Source organism: Pelophylax lessonae (genome assembly GCF_965119305.1).
Source record: "Pelophylax lessonae genome assembly, chromosome: 1".
In the NCBI taxonomy this organism is placed as follows: Eukaryota; Metazoa; Chordata; class Amphibia; order Anura; family Ranidae; genus Pelophylax; species Pelophylax lessonae.
The window spans coordinates 688,130,347-688,151,848 of NC_138768.1; the positions used below are offsets into that span (position 1 = coordinate 688,130,347).

The following is a 21,502-nucleotide window of genomic DNA, read 5'->3' on the forward strand; positions in this document are numbered from 1 at the left end:
TCCCTTCGCCTTCTCCCCCCAGTACTTCCGGGGCATCACACCACAAGTCGTCCGGCAGGAAAAGGAAGGAGGGGACCGTTGCCAGCACACCAAGGAGCGCAAATAGGAGACCGAGCGGGAGGTCGGAGGTCAGCACGCCGGGAGCATCCTCAGGAATCCACCATCCCCCTGGGCTCAGGGCTTCGAGGAGGGATACGGAGTCTGCTGTCAGCGCTGAAGCCGCCGCTGCTACCCACAGGGCATCATCATCGGAAGTCGCCGACCAACAACCTGCCTCTGCATTGCCTGTCTGGGGTGAGTCATCAACTCCAGCAATGTCAGGAATGTTAGCTGTAATGTTAAGAATGTGTGAGGAATTCAAATCGGTCTCAGACCATTTGAAAAGCTTCTCTGTTCCTTCTGCTACAAACGTCTGGACAGCGCCATCTTGTGGCGCTTTACCAGATTGTCATCCTATTGAAAATACCCCTTCTTTGACAGCTCAATCAGAAGGTCATCCTATTGAAAATACCCCTTTTTTGACAGCTCAATCACAGAACCTCCCAGAAACTAGCCTTAGGGAAGCCATAGTTTGTGAAATTTCACCTTTAGGTTATCATTTATCCGAGGCTGTGAAGGAGAAGATTTGGTCTGGTGTTTATATAGACATGCTATCTCTTTTACCTTCATCAAGGGATTTCGTATCCAAACCTGAAAAAAAGAACGATGAGGAGGAAAGGAGACGTCCTATCACCAAATCGTTCAATAATTGGCTTCAAGCATTTTTAATTTTTTCAAGCGTTTTGTGTGAAAAACACCCGAACAGGAGTGTGGGCCTATTTCAACACATTGAGGTGATTTTGGAGGCTTTCAAAAATTTCGGTGGGGTAGCGTGGTTTAGCTACGATGTCGCTTTTCGGCAAAAGCTGGCTGTGCAGCCTTCACTGAAATGGGGGGTGAAAGATGTAGGATTATGGTTGGATTTATTTCTCCCCCAGCGATCCTTTCCCCCCAAGCAGCCTGCTACGGCCCAGCAATCAGGAAATCAATCTTTTAGGAAAGGCTTGTGCTTTAATTTCAATGAGTCCCAGTGCAAGTGGCCTGGCTCGTGTAAGTTTAAGCACGAATGCGCTTTCTGCTCAGGCACACACCCAGTTTACAAGTGCTTCAAAAAGATGGGAAGCTCGCAACAATCAGGGATTTTTCAAAAGGGCCCGCACACCAGTGAGGTTTCCAGAAATGCTCCCCTGGCTGCTCCAGTACCCAGACAGGGAGAAAGCACTAATACTAATTGAGGGTTTTCGTGACGGTTTCCTTTTACCACCATTTTGTGGTCTTGGTTGTACCATACATAGGAATTTGAAGTCTGTTTTTGCTTTGCAGGATATAGTTGAAGAGAAAATTTCTAGTGAGCTGAGGGAAGGCAGGTTTGAGGGCCCATTTTTAGAACCTCCTTTTAAAAATTTTAGAGTATCCCCTTTGGGAATTGTCCAAAAAAAAGAGCCGAATACCTACAGACTGATTCACCACCTGTCCTACCCGAAGGATGGCTCTCTTAATGACGACATAGATGAACATTTAGCGTCTGTTCAATACGCTACTTTTGAAGACGCTCTAGAGAGACTTCGTTGGGCAGGACAGGGGGCGCTTCTGGCGAAGGCAGACATAAAGTCTGCTTTTCGCTTATTACCTATTCACCCTTGCTCCTTCAATTCATTGGGTTTTTATTTTAATGAACGTTTTTATTTTGACAAATGCCTCCCAATGGGCTGTTCGTTATCGTGTTTTTATTTCGAGACTTTTTCCACTTTTTTGGAATGGGTGGTATCCCAAATCTCGGGATCTCATCTGGTGGTTCACTACCTAGATGATTTCCTTTTTATGGGTCCCGCCTCTTCTAACACTTGCGCTTTGTTATTGAAGGTTTTCACACAGGTTTGTGATCATTTTGGGGTCCCCTTAGCCCGGGAAAAGACAGTTTTTCCGTCCAAAAGCATAGTATTTTTAGGTATCACCATAGATGCTGAGCGGATGGAATTCCGTTTACCCGAAGAAAAGATTGAAAAACTTCGCAGAGTTTTGTTGTGGATAATTCGTCGCAGAAAGGTTTGTTTAAAAGAACTGCAATCGTTATTAGGCCTATTGGCATTCGCATCTAGAGTGATTCCTATGGGAAAAATCTTCTCTAGGCGAATATATGCAGCGATTGCAGGGCTTAAATCCCCTTCATCGCATGTTAAAATTTCTGAAGAAATGAAGGAGGATTTTTTAGTATGGCTGCAATTTCTTCTCTATTTTAACGGGTCAACGGTTTGGCAGGAAAAGTTTATTTTGGATAAAGATTTCCTGTTTTATACCGATGCGGCAGGTTCCAAAGGTTTTGCTGCAATATGGCAGAACCGCTGGTGCGCTTCTGGGTGGTGCGATAGGTGGAAGGCGTTAGGTTTGACCCGCAACATCGTTTTGTTAGAGTTATTTCCTATAGTGGTGGCCCTTGAGCTGTGGGGCCATCACTTTAGGAATAGGCGTATAATGGTGAGGACGGACAATAAGGGCGTGCTCTTCGCCATAAATTGCCTTTCCTCGAAGTCACCTCCGGTCACCATTATGCTACGGTATCTGGTAGCAAAATGTTTCTTTTTTAACATTTGGCTAAAAGCTTCCTTCGTGCCTGGAAAAGACAACACTCTAGCTGACTGTCTGTCTCGTTTCCAGATGGAAAAATTTTTTCTTTTACTACCAGAGGCAGAACCAGACGGACACCTATGCCCCGATCATCTCTGGAAGTTGATTTGACAGCTATTTTTGACAACATTGATAAATCGCTTGCTCCATCGACATTGGCCGGATACCGATCGGCCTGGTTGTTGTGGCTACAACATCTGAATTCTTTAGGCCTGCCTGAGGACTCCTTCTCTGAAATATTGGTACTGTCTTTTTTAAATTCCCTTTTTAAACAAAAATTGTCATGGTCTCATGTGAACAAATTGTTGGCTGGGGTGTCTTTTTTCAGCAAACTGCAGAATCAGCCTGGCTGTTTTTCCTTCTTTTCCGTGCATCAGGCCTTAAAAGGTTACAAAAAAGAGCATTTCAGGCTTGATGGCAGGAAACCAATTTCGCTAGAACTATTAATCTCCCTGTGCGCAGCTCTGGACGGGGTTTGTTTCTCGAGATACGAGGCTCATTTGTTTAGAGCCGCCTTTGCGGTGATGTTTTTCGGCGCCCTCAGAATTTCGGAGCTAATTCCTGATAGGCGGTTGGGTTTTCATGGTCTGAGGATTCAGGACATTAAAATTTTTGCTTCCAGTGTCAACATTTTTGTAGCTCACTCAAAAACCGATCAATTAGGGGTTGGCTCAAGTATAACCTTGCATGAGTTTAGGAATGCGTCAGTATGTCCGGTTTTACTGCTTTCCAAGTTTGTCGAGGTTAGACCCGCCCTGAGCGAGGTTTTATTCATTCACGTTTCTGGTAAACCCCTCTCTCGTTATCAGTTCACCTGTGTTTTGAAAATGTGTTTGAAATCTTTGGGTTTAAGTCCCGATAACATATCTACCCATTCTTTCCGTATAGGGGCGGCCACGGAGGCGACCAAGTTGGGACTGGGGGGGGACGCAGTCAAAAGGATTGGGAGATGGTCATCAGACAGTTTTAAGTCATATGTCCGCCTTAACATTTCTATTTGATTCTAGGCAACAAGATCTCTGTATGGATCCTCGGACACTCTTATATACACTGGGCTTACCAACGAGCTATGAAGAGGGTCTACACGGAGAATCTAGGACTGGACAGGAACAAGTACCAGGTTTTATGGTTCAGTAAGCGGGGTATGGGTTGGTCGGAATTGGTTCCGGCAGTTGACATTCTAATCTCACAGTTGCCCGCCCCTGAGATTTTAGTCATTCATCTTGGGGGTAACGATTTGGGAAAACAAACAACATTAGATTTACTTTTTAGAATTAGGGACGATTTGGGTCTTATTCAATCTAAGTTACCTAATACTATTCTTATTTTTTCAGAGGTGATACCGCGGCTGGTATTTTTTAAATACCGGGGTCTCAAGCCTTTGGAAAAAATGAGGAAACGTTTAAATAGGGGGTTAGCCAAACTTCTGAAGGAATTAGGAGTCATTTCTTTTAGACATACGGAGCTCGAGGGCGGTTTAGAGGGGCTATATTGGAAAGATGGGGTTCACCTCTCAGAAATCGGTTTGGACATTCTTAACAACAACTTGAGTTCTTGTGTTGAACAGGCCGCGCTTTGGATTGGTGGGGACAGGCGCAAAGGTGCTGCCTGTCTGGTGGAAAATGTTAATTTTAAAAAAAATTAAAAAAAAAAAGGATATTTGGTAATAAAATTATATGGTAATGTTATTTATTGTCAGCCCGAGCCGTGGTGGCTGGGCTGGTTCTGGACGTTTTTAAACTGATTTTTAAACAAAGTCTAAAGTATGTTTTTATTGAATTCGTGTTAAAAGTCAATAATAAAAAACAGCCGCGGCCTTTGTCCAAACCTTTTTCTTGTCTGGTGTTATTTATTTATTTATAAATATTTTAATTGTTGTTGTAGGTTTATTTAATTTAAGAAAAGGGACATCCTGCTTCCCATTCCCATATGGAGAAAATGGGGTTTTTATAACCCTACATTTTCTCTATGGGATGGGAGCAGGTGTACTAATTTTAAAAATAAATTTTATTAGCCAGGATCAGTCAGTGTAGTCCTTTTCATTCTATTGTAAAGGCAAGGTTGAACTTTTGACCCGAGACAGGTCAGTTTCAAGCTTCCCGCCCAGAGTCAGTAGGTATCTGGGCAGATTTTATGTTTTTTTCAGGTTTTTCCCGCTCAGGGGAGCAGTGTCTCTGGGCAGATCAGCGCGTGGACCCCTGTTCCCGCCTGAATCTTCCCGCTTCTGGGGGCTAACCAGCCCCAGCCAGTCTCGATTCAGGGCTATATAACAAGTGACTGCGGGGCTCCGAGTCACTTCATCACCTCAGGAGATTCTGGAGCGTTTCTCTCCCCCCCCCCCCCCCCAAAAAAAAAAAAAAAAATTATTTAAATATAGTTTGTCGCGGCCAGTTTTAAATTATTTGACTTATGGCTATCGCCTTAGCTAAAGTGCTTTGGTGGATGTATTTGCTTATGTTTGACTAAGAAGTGAATTGTTTGGAAAATGTTAATTTTAAAAAAAATTAAAAAAAAAAAAGGATATTTGGTAATAAAATTATATGGTAATGTTATTTATTGTCAGCCCGAGCCGTGGTGGCTGGGCTGGTTCTGGACGTTTTTAAACTGATTTTTAAACAAAGTCTAAAGTATGTTTTTATTGAATTCGTGTTAAAAGTCAATAATAAAAAACAGCCGCGGCCTTTGTCCAAACCTTTTTCTTGTCTGGTGTTATTTATTTATTTATAAATATTTTAATTGTTGTTGTAGGTTTATTTAATTTAAGAAAAGGGACATCCTGCTTCCCATTCCCATATTCATAAACCAATAATATATAGTACATAGTTAACACTTATGTAGTGTCATATATGCTTATATCATAACCATCATAGCTAGAACTGCTTTAAAGGCTACTCCATGGGTGGATTTAGGGGCAACCACAGATATCAGATGGAAGATCACCATAGAAGAATCAAATCAAAGATTTCCATATATACATGCCTCTTCTGTGTTGTACTTTCAGCTAGTGTCTGTGGTTGCTTATTGTATATGTCTGCCTGTGGTTTTGAAAGCAGTTCTGGTTATGATATGAGCATGTATGGAACTACAAAATGTTAATTATGTACTCTATATTTTAGGAATATGAGTATTCTTTGTATGCGTCTATTGGAGCACATATGCGTGGCTGAGAATGGTGAATATGTAGTGCTTTAGCTTTGCACCACGACAACTCTTACAGCACTGATACCAGCCAATCCTGGGATCTCATAGTGCCGCTACCCCACTGCTCCAGCTACCACACCCATCTGCCGTAGCTGTATGGTGTGGGTTAGACACGGGCAACAAGCTTCCCAACTGCCCAGTGATCCTCCTTCACAGACAGCGGGTTTCAATATAGTATCTGCAATCAAGTTGCAACAATGGGTTTGCAGCTGCCATGACCTTATACAGGAGTGTTGCTTCCCACAATCTTCAAGGGACAGGTGAGCTTGCTTTCTGCCCTATATCATCAAATGATGAAAAATCGGGAAAAATGTAAAGGGGATATTATGACTAGCACACTCTCTAACTCCTGCTCCACCACCACTTCCAGAATATTCTGGGGACCCTAATCTACTTGCAAGATTCTCACACTGGAGTAAGCGTTAAAAAAAAAGCAAGCAACTATTAGCCACTCGTATGAATACCAAAGAAAGCCAACTAGATGCTAAAATTTATAGAATTCACCAGAACACTGACCGCATCCAAACTCTTAATAAAATAGGATACTTGGAGAAAAAAATCATATTACTATACCTTCTCTTTTTGTAATCTCCCAGAATCCATTACTGAGGAGAAGAAAGTAGAGAAACCTCTGTTACAACTCATAGTCGACATTCCCACCCACAAGTTATAGATTGATTATGCTTACAAGGCCCTGACTACCCTGTATCAGGAAAGTAACCCCGTAGATATTATTCTTTTTTTTTTTGAAAATTATGTTTATTAAGTTTCATAGCAACATACAAAACAGAGCCATTTGGGCATACCCCGGCTCATAAAATAAAACAACAAAAAAAGAGAAACAAAAAAAAAATAGAGAGCAGAACAAACAATAGGGGGGGGGGGAACCCCCCCACTAACCCCCCAACAGTGGCTGCAGCTCAAGATAGTCAAGAGTATCACAGGTATGTACCGAGTCCTCTAAGCATTGGTGGTCCTAATCGCGGTCCAGTGCACACCGTAAATCACAAGCTTCACATAGCACAAAGCATATATACACATAAACCTAAGTAGCTGGTCGAGTTACATCAACGGCCGGAGCCGAGGAATCATCAGCGGTATCTGCAGCATCCAACCACAGATCCCACACTTTGTGGAATTTTTTGGAACATCCCCTAAACTTGTACACCGCTTTATATAGAGGTATCATGGAGTTCACCAGCGTTTTCCATTGTGACAATGTCGGGATCCCAGGGGCTCTCCAACGCATCACCACCAGTTTCCTGGCATAGAAGAGCAGAAGCCCCAGGAGGGTACGTGTAGCAACAGAATGGGCCAGCCCGTTCACCAACCCCAAAATACAAATCTCAATCTCAGCCGGGATAGGAATAGTAGTCAGTTTGGTAATGAAACCCCGGACCTCAGACCAAAACCCCAGCAGGGACGGACAGTGCCAGATCATATGGGTATAGGACGGGGAATCCCCATTACAGCGCCAACAGGCATCCGGGATGTCAGAAGACACCCTGTGTAATCTGGAGGGCGTAAGGTGGAACCTATGTACAATTTTAAATTGGACCAGCCGGTCCCTCGAGGAGACCAAATATTTAAACGGGTAGTCCCAGACATCCTCCCAATCCTCCGTGTCCAGGTCCCGCACCTCCGCCGCCCAGAATTCCTGCAATCTCTCCAGACCCACATGCACGCCTGGCAGCAAGGATCTGTAGATGGAGGACAGCGGTTTCCGAAGATTTTCGTCCCTAAGGAGGAGCTCCAAATCCGCCGGAGTCATATCAGGGGGAGAACCCCCAAACTGAGTCCGAAAGGCGTGGCGAAGTTGCAGGAACCTGAAAAAGTATGAGTTGGGTAGATCAAAATTGGCCTTAAGCCTATCAAAGCTCAGCAAACCCTCCCCTTGACAAATGTGTGAGAGACACTTTATACCCCTAGAGGCCCACAGAGACGGGTCAGGAATGAGTAAGAACTCAGGCAACTCCGGATTGCGCCATAAGGGGGTATTAGGCGAGAGCCCGTGGGGGTCAGATTTAGTATAAGGAGAGACCAGCACCCAAGCCCTGATGACCGCCTTCATAGAGTTGGTGAGGGGATATGGGGCACGGGCGCCACGGAACAGGGCGTTGCGCAGTGCCTCATAGGACCCCAGAAGCGCCGCCTCAAGCACCACCGCAGAGTTCGCGTCATCCGATACAAGCCAGTTGTGGGCATGAGTCAACAGACCTGCAATGAAATACATGTAGAAATCCGGGCAAGCCAGACCCCCATGCGTCCAGGGCCGCTGTAGGACAGCTAGCCGCAGTCTCGGGGGGCGAGCCCCCCATATGAAGGTGGTCATTTGAGAGTGAATGGCTCTAAAGATCCGTTTCGGGATCCACACCGGCGACTGCCGCAAAACATATAGTAGGGGAGGCAACAACTTCATTTTAACAAGGTTTATGCGCCCAATCAAAGTCAGCGGGAGATTCGCCCACGCCCGGAGCCTGTCCTTGAAGGACTGGAGGAGAGGGTAAAGATTCAGAGCACAGAAATCCTGCACCCTCGGGGAGATCGTGACCCCCAGGTATCTGACACTGTCCGCCCAGCACAAGGGCGTCCACCGGGAGCAAGAGAGATTTCTCCCAGTTCACTCGGAGGCCCGACAGCTCCGTAAAACGTGACAGCAGGGCCAGGACAGCCCGGAGGGAGGGGCCCGGGTCCCGGAGGAACAGAATGATATCATCCGCGTACAACGCCAGCTTTTCCTCCAGGGACCCCACCCTAATCCCCCCGATCTCTCCGGAACCCCGAACAGCCCTCGCCAGGGGCTCCACCGCCAGCGAAAACAACGCCGGCGACAGTGGACACCCCTGACGGGTGCCACGTCGGATATCAAATACAGGCGACACCCTACCCCCCAACTTGATCTGTGCCTGAGGCTTACTGTAAAGTATGTCAATCCATTTGCGGAAGGTAGGACCAAAACCAAACGAGCGGAGCACCTCACTAAGGTAGGGCCAGGCCACAGAGTCAAAGGCTTTCTCTAGATCCAATGACACCAAGACTCGCTGACTTTGATCCTCCGCCGGGACTTGCAGATGTGTATACACCCGGCGGATATTGATATCCGTAGATTTTCCCGGCATGAAGCCCGTTTGGTCAATGTCGACTAAGAGCGGGAGGACCTTCATCAACCTAGTGGCAAGGATTTTTGTGAGAATCTTCAAATCATAATTAAGAAGGGAAATCGGCCGATAGGCCGAGCAGAGGGTAGGGTCTTTGCCAGGTTTCAAGATCAGCACAATGTGGGCCTGAGCTAATGAGTCCGGAAGCGCGCCAGCTTCCAGACTGGCTCGGTATAGACTGCACAATCTGGGGGCCAGGTCTGCAATATACATTTTATACCAATCCCCCGGCAGGCCGTCCGGACCCGGGGTCTTCTCAGGGGGAAGAGAGCGGATGGCCGCCTCCACCTCCTCCAAGGTCAAGTCCGCCTCCAAGGAAGCGGCCTCATCCTCGTCCAAGTGCGGCAAGGAGAGATCCCCAAGAGTCCCCAGGTCCACCACGTCCCGCGGAGGGGAGGGCACAGAATACAGACGTTGATAGTAATTTCGAAACTCATCAAGAATAGCAGCAGGGTCCGCAGTGGTGTCCCCCGCCTCCGTTCGGATAAGGGGGACAACTGTTTGAGATTTAGAATCCGCCACCAGGTTAGCCAGGAGCCTCCCGTTCTTGTCACCACCCTCAAACACTCTAGCCCTGAGTGAGCCAACCTCCGCCAAGGCGGCCGAGGAGACATGCAAATGTAACGCCCTCTGGGCCTGGACCAGGGAGGAGTGCGCCTCAGGAGTCTGATCCAAGGCAAAATCAGATTCAGCCAAGGATACCCCTTCTTCTAACGCCAGCAGCTCCGCAGCGCCCTCCACCCTGGCCGCCTTAATAGCACTAATGTACTCCCCACGAATAGTGGCTTTAAAAGCGTCCCAGCAAATCATAGGTGTAGATGTATCCTCATTACGGTCCCAATATTGAGAGATCTTGCCCTGCATCGCCTCCTCCACCCCAGAGTCCCGCAGCCATCCTGTGCCCAGCCTCCAACACTCGTTCCCCCTCCGGCCCCCCAGCTCCAACGTGAGCTCCAGCGGGGAGTGATCCGACAAACCCGAAGGTAGGTACACGGCAGAGTTCACAAGCCGGAGAGCCGAAGGAGGGCAGAAGGCGAGGTCAATACGCGATCCAGACCTATGGGGCGCCGACACATGTGTGAAATGGCGGAGGTCAGGATTTTTCCACCTCCAAACATCAGTTAGCTGTAAGGCAGAAGCCCAGTGAACAAATTCAGGGCACCCTTGCCTGCTCGGGTTGGATGTGTCAAGCGTCCCATCCAAGATGGCATTGAAGTCACCAGCCAGGAAGATCCCCGGGGTGGAGAAAGCGGCCAGGCGCTCGTAAATCAGATACAACACAGCACTAGAGAAAGGCGGGGGCACATATACATTTACAAACACATACAATTTGGCCTCAAACCGCAATGCAAGAATAATATATCGGCCCTGCGGATCAGTAACAACCTGCTCTATATGGCATGGGAACGACTTGTTGACAAGGATAGATACCCCTCTTGCATAGGAGGAGTGCGTGGCGTGAAAGGAATGCCCCACCCAGCGCCGGCGTAGTGCCAGTACCGAGCTCCCAGTCAGATGCGTTTCCTGGAGAAACAGAATATGCGGCTTATGAGATTGGAGATATTTGAACATTAGGGAACGTTTAATTTTATTATTCAATCCCCGTACATTCCACGAAAGCAGCTTAATACCTCCCGCCATGGCATCCAAAGCAAGACGGCTGCAGGACCCCAGGGAGGGAGCGACCCAGCGGCTCCAGGAGGGGAGGTCCCCACACCACGCACTCCTCCCCACCAGTTATACACTGGCCGGACCAAGGATCAAACAGTACTCGGTAAAGATACATAATAGAGAGAACGTCTGAGCACAAAATATAAGACAGTGAGCTAGCAGCCATGAGAAAAAAAAAGAAAAACCCAGTAGCACAAAACAACAATAAAAAAGAAAAATTAAGACAGTCCCAAAAAAAATAGTCCCTGCCGACCAGGAAAACAACAACACCCTGGCACGGCTTCATCCCAAAAACATGTGGTACCTCTTGCGGCCACAAGAGGGAAACAGTTACTTCAGGCCGCAAGCATGGGGTGCCGTGAGAGAGCCACCCGCGAAAAAAAGGGGAGGCGGGTGGCACCCCACTGCACAGTCAGTGGCAAGGGAAAAGGGCGATGAAAGAAAAATAAACAGTCAATCGCAGTGTCAAAAAAATAAAATATAACAATTTTCCGTGTAGGACACCAGAGTAGTAGAGCCCGAGAGCTCCTCATCATAGGAAAAGATAAACCATCCCAACAAGGAGCAATGAGGCAAGGGGAGACCAAGGTCTCATCTAAAAAATAAAAAATGGGGGTCAAGGCAAAAACAGGGAGAGGATAACCCAGGGATCCAGAGTGAAGAAAACCGGGGCAAAGAGTCATCTAGGGAAGCAAGGGAGAGAAAGGGGTGCAGCTGCACGGATCCAGGCAGGACGAGGAAGAACAGCAGTGCAGATAGGAGCCATTACTCACACCTCTCAACGAATGGTCAGCAGCCAGGCATCCGCGTCGTCCGGGGTATTGAAGAACCGCACCGTGCCCCCATGAGTGACCCGAAGCCGACTCGGGTATAACATGCCGTACTGGACCCCTTTTTCGCGTAGTCGGCGCCGGACATCAGTAAAGGACTTTCTCTTCCTCTGGAGGTCAGCCGAGAAGTCCGCATAGAGCTGGATAGAGGCATTCTCGAATCGCAGTTCGGGGTGCTTCCGGGCCTCACCCAGGATGCGGTCCCGGTCCCGGTAATTAAGGAAGCGGACCAGGAAGGGTCTAGGAGGGGCTCCAGGAATCTTTTTGCCGGTAGGGACCCGGTGTGCCCGCTCCACCACATACGTGGGCGATACCTCCCGAAGGTCCAGAAGCTGCCTGAAGAACCCCTCCGCAAACTCCGCCGGGGTCTCACCCTCCGCTCCCTCAGGCAGGCCGAGGACCCGGACATTGTTGCGCCTCATGCGGTTCTCCGCATCATCCGCCTTAGCCATAAGCGTGTCCACCTTTTGTTGCAGGGCATCCAGCAGGCCAGAATGGCGGGCCGTCGAATCTTCCGTCGTGGATACCCTATCCTCAACCTCCGTGAGGCGGCCTCGGATCTTGTCGAGATCGTTGCGAATCAAGTTGCACTCTTCCGCAAGATGATCAATGCGGACCAGAAGCGAGGTCTTGCTGTGCTCGATGGCTTGCAGGATGACCGCCGTATCGGCTCCCACGTCCTTGCCCGGAGCAGCCGGATCAGGGCTGGCGACCCGCGCATCCTCCATCTCTGCCAGCAAGGCCCGAAGCCGTTCCGTCAAGATGGCGTCCGGGCAGGCCGCAGGCAGGGCCTGGCGCGTGACAGGCTTGCACGGAGTTGCCGATTTCTTCCCCTTGGACGGCATATGAGAGCAGGAGATCGATCCTCAGCAGTTAGAGATGAAACCTAGGCAGGTACAGTCAGCGGATTCCCCAGGATGGCATAGATTGAATCAGGATGGCAGGAGCTCTCAGGGCAGACGTCCGTTCCGCTCTACATCCAAGCCACGCCCCTCCGTAGATATTATTCTTAAACCCCACTTCTACACCATTAAAGGGCAAGTGATGCAGAATCTGCTGACATGCAATATAGATGTCATGTAATTAAAGTTCATTGCTATCTTTCCTGACAGCCAGGGTACAAAGGAGGAGATCGCTAAAACCTTTACTCCAACCTCTGCTCAAATGAGGAATAACTTTTTCCTAATTTATCATTTATTCTGCATAACAAAACCCATTCCTTCTCCACATTCCAAGAGGAGAAGGAACTACTGAAGAGATTCTGCTCATTTCATTGGAAACTTCCACTCCATTGTGTCACACTTCCCCTGACAGCAGCTGAAAACCGCTAACCCAGAGATATTGCCCCAATCTCATAATTAGGCAAAAAATACTCCTTAAACAGCCTCCTTAGAAATGTGTCTCTTTGGCATTGCTATGTTGTTTTCTCATTATTTGGTCGCTCATGTTTTGTCTTTTTACAATTATTACCCTGGAAGTTGGTGAATTCCAGCCTTCGACTTAACAATCTTATAGATCTATTTTAGCAATTACTTTACTTTTATATTTTCGCTTTTGCAAATCAGTGTACTGTACTGCCTGACTCTATTCCATATGCCATTCAAATAATTCAGACATCTATCACTACTGAATCATTTAAAACTGACAATTAGCCGTACATGGATGTCCTATGTCTCATTTCAAGTGGTTCTAAAGGCTAAAAGGTTTTTTGCCTTAATAAATTCTCTGAATTAAGGTAAAATCCTTCTATTTTCAGATCCCCCCAGCCTCCCTTGATTACATGCCTTAATGCAATCTTGATCCAGAGCTGTGCCCGAGAGCAGCGGCACACTCCTCTATCTCTTCTCACTGGTCACAGAGGCAGCAGTTGGAGGCATTGGTTCCTGCTTCTGTCAATCAAATTCAGTGAGGAGGTGGTGGGGGAGGGGCCAAACAGCATTTTGTGTGTCAATAGACACCCACAGCCTGGCTCTGGATTGAGTCCACATGTTTGCCACCATAAGAAGCAGTTTTACGGAGAAGATGATGAGACAAGAGCATCAGCGGTGGACCCGAGAAGAGGAGGATTGAGGCTGCTCTGTGCAAAACTATTGCACAGAACAGGTAAGTATGACATGTTTGCTCATTTAAAAATATTTTTAACTTTTCAGTCAATTTAACTCTGCCTCCATCCTTCTTGAAGCAGATGGACCCAAACTTACAATATGGGTGTTTTTAGCCCTATGTATATGACTGTCACGACCAGTTCTATGCTTTAAATATGTTCTATGTTTTTTTTTTGCCTACTGTTAGCTCTGCACAAGTCTCTCTTGCAGAGGTACTTTCTTTTTTTTCTCCCTCCCAGCTTTTTGCTCTCCATCAGTCACACCTCACTTAGCTTCCCCCTTCTGTTTACTTGTACAATCACACCCCGATATCCATCTGGATAAGGAGGACCTTTTTTTTTCCTCACACCATATGGCACATATCACAAATATATCAAAACACATTAAAAACGTAATAATCAGGACCTGAAGTCTCCAGTTAGGAGATGTAAAACCCTGAATCATTACCACTCGATGGGAGCAGGTATACTCTTTCTGCAGAAAACACATCCCCCCTCCTCATATAATTCTAAATTTCTACACAAAGACCATCCACCGTTTAACTTCACAAATGCGTTGATAAAACCATGGCATTTGTTTTTCTTGAGCACTCTCTTTTACACCAGACAAAATATTTTGTGACCAGGGTGGTTGATATGTCTTTGAAAGTGGTGCTATAGTGGACTCAGTTTTCACTTTATTGTCTTATTATGCACCTTTTGCAACTTTCCGTAAACTGTTCTACACCATATTCCAACATATGGATGCTTATTTTCGTGCTGGGCAGTGACATGGAATTAGCTTTAATCCTTGACAAGTCTGATGTGCATAGAGTTGTAGTCAATCATCCATCTAAATTTGGCACCAAGTATGTTAGAATGCTCTTTCACTATGATTTGGTGGATGTCAAGAGGGAATTTAACCTGACTAGGTGGGATTATACACACTGACTTCAGGTTCATTCCACCTATTCTGATTTATTGACCTCATGATTTGATCTTCTACCTGTATCCCCTCATTTGCAATGGCTAGATATACTGAAGAACTAAAGTACCGTGGTCAGACCATTTCACAGTAGTGCCAGCCCTTTACACTCTCCGGAGACAAGACACCTATTTTTCCTGGAAACGAAATGAGACCCTTTTGAGTAAATCCTCTGTGCATTTTGATATTGATCATCACATACAAAAAAAAAAAACAATCACTCTAACTGATCCTGCTGTGACCTCCTCTGTTGTTAACTATGTTACTCATTAGGCTATGATAAGGGAATATATAAAAATGTATCTAATGTAAATAAAACACATGGAGGTGCTTCACAGTAAAATTCACCCTGTCTAACAAATACACTAAGCCAAAATTGGAACCCATACAGTATATTTCTTTTTTTTTTTTTCCCCAAAAACGATTTTTATTAGAATTTTTCATACAGGAAAAAATGAACAGCGTATGGTTCAAACAGTCTGAAGCAGGAGATGTCTGACAGGGAATTGGTATTACAATAAGAGAATTAACATGAAAATTACACCTGTGTTTACAACAAGAGTTAAGTAGATGTAAATGAAAAGAAATATATAAATGACGGATAATCTAGCGGAGTGGATTACAACAAACAATCATTGTGAACAGGATTTGCCTCCTAGGTCAGCGCTAGGATGTAGATCAAACAATGGAAACCGCAAAACGAATAATGAACCTAAAAATCTTTAAGGTAACCTGGAAGTACAATAAGTAGAACATGAAGAGAGATTATAACACACTGGTAGTGTCGGTTGATTGTTTGACCATAGCGAGAAAACAATATTATCCTATCCTATAGGGAACGGTTTGTGAAGATCCGTGTCATGTAAGAGTTGAAAATTTAGGGAGGGTAAATTATATGCGATAAAGTGAGACTGTAGTATATTTCTTACTACAAAGGCAAAACATCAACCTCAAGTGGACACATGCCAAATTGTATGTCCGATCTGACCATCCTGGTAGACTACTGGCTACAAAGCTAAATTCTCACTCATCATACACTGCAATGCCCATAATCGCAAAATCATATTTTTTCCTTACTCAAAATCCTTCTTGAGTTCTGTTCTCCGTGAATATTTTACCTACTACTCTAACCTCTGCTGCCCCATAATCAGACTCAAACCTCCAACAATCCCTTTCCCAGCATCATACGGATATTATGGAAAGAGAGATTATATCATTCTTGTTATCAAGCAAGCCAACCCTCCAAAGCCCTGGGCCCTGATGACTTTACTGCAATTATATTAAAAAAAAATTTACCCACTTTTAGTGTTACATCTGGTCAAATATTTTGTTGGGTTTCCACAAGCTTTGTCTTTAGATGTGGATTCCAACATAACTCACAGCTGCAAGATTCCAAAGCCTAACAGAGGTCTGGGTGGCATTTTATATTTACTAAAATGATTGCATTTCCATGTTCTATGAACTGTGCGAGACCAGATATAGTGAATGCAGGGTCCTGGGTTTAGTAACACTTCAACAGGGGGGATGGATGTCAGGTGTGGATTTCTAGCTAAGGGAGAGGTCTATTTTCCTATTATTTCAATTTCTTCTCTTTTCCTCCATTCTTACTTTAATGTTTGATCCTGGAGCTCCTACAATGTATATGGGTAATAATGGTTCCGGTTGATGGAGCAATGACATAGAGTTCACTCTAGAGAGGGTTTTATATAAACAATTATACCACTAGATTAATAGACCCCTTTAGCCCTGTTACAGACTCTTGACTGCATAACTAAATGACTCATAGGGGCTCCTTTCCTATTGTCCATAACTTTTAATAATAGCTTTTTCATTGCTGTGTAATATTTATATTTGCTATCAACTCCTGTTCTGAACCTTAGTTCCTTATTGCTGTAAAAGGAGCAACATGTGTTTGCAATCTCTTACTTCTCCTTATTGAAAATAAAAACTATTGAAACAGAAAAAAAGTGCAAGGTCATATAACAATAGTGAATTTATTTACTGTCCTATCATAAATAAAATTTGCCAGAAATATTAACAAAACATTAAACATTAATCTTCCTAAAAGCAGTTTATGTTTTTCCTGCTTTTTTAGAAAATGCTTAATTTGCCTAATAAATGATTAAGCTCCAAAAGCTGATGTCTAAGGGATATGGACAACAATTTTGTCTCTCTTATGAAAGCTAAAAATAAAAACATTCATCAACATCAACAATTCATTTGGGAACAGGATTATGATTCAGCTTGAGTGTAAATTTGCTTCAGCCCTGGCTTAATCGATTGTATTTCAGCAAGATATGCATTGTGAGGGAGATTGCCACAAGGCAGTCATAATATGATATAATTGGGGAGATTTTCTTAGGCTCAGTTCACATTTATGTGCTTTTATGGCCTGCATTTCCTTGGGCTGCGGTGCCTGTGCTTCCTGCAGAAAAAAAGGTGCATGTGCCTTTCTCAAAACGTGGTTCCAGGGAAATCACATGGTGGTTTCCCCCAAACACATTGCATTTTTAGATGCGTGGGGGTGCCATTCAGAATTAAAGCATGTTTTAAAACAGCAGCGCATTTGGACTGCAAATGTTTTCTGGTGCAGGGAATAGCTGCGATTCCTGCACCCGCAACCACCCGCATTGATGTGAACCAAGCCTAAAACTGGTGCACACAGAATCTGGTGCAGCTGTACGTGGTAACCAATCAGTTTCTAACTTCAGCTTGTTCAATTAGGCCCCTTTCACACATTCTGGTCCATTGGCGGACTCCGTTTATCTCAGCGGGGGATCAATCCGCCAAACCCCCGCTGAGCAGGCGGATGGCAGCTGTGTCTCCGCGCTGTGTGCAGAGACAGAGCTGTCAGGTCTTGCTGTTCTCTATGGGGGGAATCGGATGGGAACGGACCGTCTGTCCGTTCTCATCCAATCCCATCCACTGGACGGATGGAAAATAGGTTTCCATCCATCCAGATTTGATGGATCGGATCGGATGTCAGCGGACATGTCTCCGCTGCCATCCGATGCTCCATAGAGATGTATTGGGCATCCGTTCAGATCCGCCAAAAAAAAACAGACAGGCAGATCTGACCAGTCCGCCTGTGTGAAAGGGGCCTTAAGCTTTGACAATAAAACCTAGAAGCTGATTGGTTACTATGCACAGATGTGTCAGATTCTGCGTGTACCAGTTTTAGTAAATCTCCCCAATGGGATACAATGGGGGATTTGTGCTTTTGTGTAAGGTGAGCTATTGGTATAGTGGAGGGGCTGCACCCAGAAAGAAATTTTGAATTTGTCAAGTACTAAAATGTTTTATTGCTAAGTTCCCATTGTCAGGTCAATAGGTAAAACTGTTGAATGGTTAAATTTAATCATTTCAGTACACAGCATTTGAAAGTTATGTCAGACTTTTTAATGAAACCATTGTTCATTTTTATTCTACAGCAATGATGTTTTTCCTATTCTGTAGTATCAGAAGCAGCCAGAGACAGTAATTGCTAAAAAAAAAAAAAAACGTCTTTCAAAGGATTGCATTTGTTTTCAAGACTGAATCCATGTTTAATAATTGCATATTGATTGGTATATGCAGGCAGCCTCAGTGTTTTCTTACCTTTCTTAAAGGTTTTAGTTTAGTTTCCATTTCAAAGTCATACTTGCAGAGTTCACAACAACGGGTATCTGAGCTCTTAATCCACTGATGTAGACAGGCTTGATGAACAAACCTCAATGTTCCAGTACAGCGACATGGGGTAATTAGTGGGTTTTCTTCATCTCCCTCACAATGACAGATTCTAAAAAAATATGTAAAGGATATTTCAGATTTTGCACAAAGAAGAATGCAAACACCGCAGCTATTTTTTATTTGGTTTTAGGAACATGTGGCACAATAACGTGTAAATGTGTCTATCACCCTCATCAGTATCAGTTCAAATTAGTCCTTCTGCAAGCTGAATGGCATTGCACATAATTGAAATGCATTTCTATGTATAGTCACACCCCTGGTCTCATAATTACATATTTTAGTAACCCTAACCATTACAAGGATTGAATGTGCATCTCTAAATTGTTCTTTTCAACAAACATGGCTTCTATTATAATATAAAAAGAAGATTTTGTCCTCTGAGCTGCCTGGGTTTACAATTCTACTATTATTATGCTTTTTTGTGCCTGATCTAGTTCATAAGCCTGTCAGCGCATTCCTAATTGAAAACTGAAATAATAAGGGCCTTTTATGTACCTATTGAAAATTGCCCCTTTTTCTGGCTTCCACACATTATGTCATTGACTGTCAGTAACACTTTTCTGTGTATAATAAGAGGCTCCTGGCAGCTGCCCAGCTAGGCAGTGAAATTCAACTAGGTGTTCTTCATTGCTTTTCCTGCACAGTGTGTTCTTTTCTGTTGGTGGAATATCATATCTCCCAACTTTCTGAGATGGGAACAAGGGACACCTATTAGCAAAAGTATGTAGGGATAAGACACACTCCCTGCCATGCCCCCTTAAAGGAGAATTATATAAACAAAATGATTTGTTTAACCACTAGGGATGATCGAACTTTTCAAAAGTTCGGTTCGGCCAGAACATCCGAACTTCCCGAAAGTTCGGCCCGGATTTCAGAACCCCATTGAAATCAATGGGACCCGAACTTCTGTAATCAAAAAACACAATTTTGAAGCCCTAAAACCCAATAAATGCCCCTAAAAAGTGCCTAGGGTTCTGGGTCATACCCCAGGGACTATTAATCACACAAAAAAAAGTTCTTAAAAATTGTCATTTTTGATAGAGAGCCAATTATTGAAAAAAAAAATAAAAAAAAAAAATTCTTTGGATTTAGTATCTGGGGGGTCTAAAAAGTGTACCTGTGAAGTTTAAGCTCTGTAGCATGTCCAGAACCATAAAAAAAAAAAAAAAGATTGTTTGTATTTTGTCACTTATAGAACAGGTTAGTGGCTTCTCTCTTTTCACACCTTGCCGGTTTAGTAGCAGGCGTTTTTTTGGGCATTTTTTGGGGTCTTTTCAGGCAGGCAAAACATCTGAACATGTGTATAGGGCGTATATATACACACCCATGTATGTATATATACACCTAGAGATATATAGGTGTGATAGTAGCAGAAATATATGTTTGCGCTAATGAAATCATTTACACTAATATAGTTACGCTCCTATCACACCTATATATGTCTAAGTGTAAAATACATATAAGTATGTGTGTATATATACCACTATACACAAGTTCAGATGTTTTGCCTGCCTCCAAAGAACCCCAAAAAATGCCCAAAAAAACGCTAGCGCCAAAAAAAAAAACCGCCCAGGTGTGTTGTTGCAGGCATTTTTTTGGGGGTTTTTGGAGGCAGGCAAAACATCTGAACTTGTGTATAGTGGTATATATACACACATACTTATATGTATTGTACACTTACACATATATAGGTGTTATAGGAGCAGAGCCATATTAGTGTTAATTATTTCATTAGCGCAAGCATATATTTCTGCTACTATCACACCTATATATGTCTAGGTGTATATATACATATAAGTATGTGTGTATATATACCCGTATACACAAGTTCAGATGTTTTGCCTGCCTCCAAAAACCCCAAAAAAATGCCTGCAACAACACACCTGGGCGTTTTTTTTTTGGCGCTAGCATTTTTTTGGGCATTTTTGGGGGTTCTTTGGAGGCAGGCAAAACATCTGAACTTGTGTATAGTGGTATATATACACACATACTTATATGTATTTTACACTTAGACATATATAGGTGTGATAGGAGGGTAACTATAGTGGTGTAAATTATTTCATTAGCGCAAGCATATATTTCTGCTACTATCACACCTATATATGTCTAGGTGTATATATACATACATGGGTGTGTATATATACCCCTATACACATGTTCAGATATCATGCCTGACTCCAAACATGTGCTCAAAAAATCACTATAGACGACTGCAGCCAAAAAGCAAGCTGACAGGGGCGAAGCCATATTACTGCAGCGAAAGTGACTTGAGAGAAACTAGCTTTTCTCTATAGCGGTCACCCTGATATGGAAGGGTTTGGTCACCCTGCCATAGCAGTCAGTTAAACCTACACTACATTACGGTCACCCTGACACTTCACACTTTCCCTACAGAAACTAAATTTTTGAAGCTAACTAAAGTGTAAAAGAGCACCCTAACTACACTAGATATCCCTTTCCTCACACTAATAAATGCTAAATGACACTTTTAAAGTAAAATTAACAGAACTGCTTCCACTCTCTTCCATGTCCCTGTATAACAATGCTAGGAATTTGGCGGGGGCTATCTTATATACTGGGGCGCGTATTCACTAATGATTGGACTATGGACCCCCTAGTCACTCCAATCACATTCCTAGCATTCTCCTGCCCCCTCAAATGGCTTTTGCTAATGGTTCTGGTCCAACCACGGGCTTTTAAAGCCCATTTCCTGAACCATTGCATTTTGGTCGGTTCTGGTTGCCGAATTCCGAACTTTTTCAGCAAAAAGTTCTAAATTTGGCTGAACCTCGAACACCCAATGTTCGGGTCGAGCCGATGGTCGACCCGAACCGTTCGATCATCCCTATTAACCACTTGCCGACTGCCTAACGACTATTTACGTCGGCAGTCAGCCCCTCACAGGCAAAGCGACGTAGTACTACGTCGCTAGCCTGCGAGGCTCTAGGGAGCGAGCGTGCGCCACTGGAGGCGCGCCCCCGCTCCCGCTCGCTCACGGACCCCCCCGCACGTGTGCCCGGCAGAACCGGTGTCCGCCGGGCACTCGTGATTGTCCGTTACAGCGGGAGAAAGGCAGGCGGCTAATGAAAATACAGCCACCTGTCATTCTCCCCTGTGTAAGAATTGAGATCATACGGTTCTGCTATGTAGGACCATTGATCTCTGTTCTTACACCTCAAGC

At 44.6% G+C, this 21,502-nt stretch overlaps 1 protein-coding gene across 1 annotated transcript in view; it reads right to left on the bottom strand.

Moving 5' to 3' along the window:
• MARCHF1 (membrane associated ring-CH-type finger 1) overlaps window positions 1–21,502 on the bottom strand; it is a 524,379-nt gene that overhangs the window by 177,290 nt on the left and 325,587 nt on the right. The window contains exon 5 of the mRNA XM_082260062.1: window positions 18,190–18,370. Coding sequence (XP_082116188.1) covers window positions 18,190–18,370 — 181 coding nt within the window. The remainder of the gene's footprint in view (window positions 1–18,189; window positions 18,371–21,502) is intronic.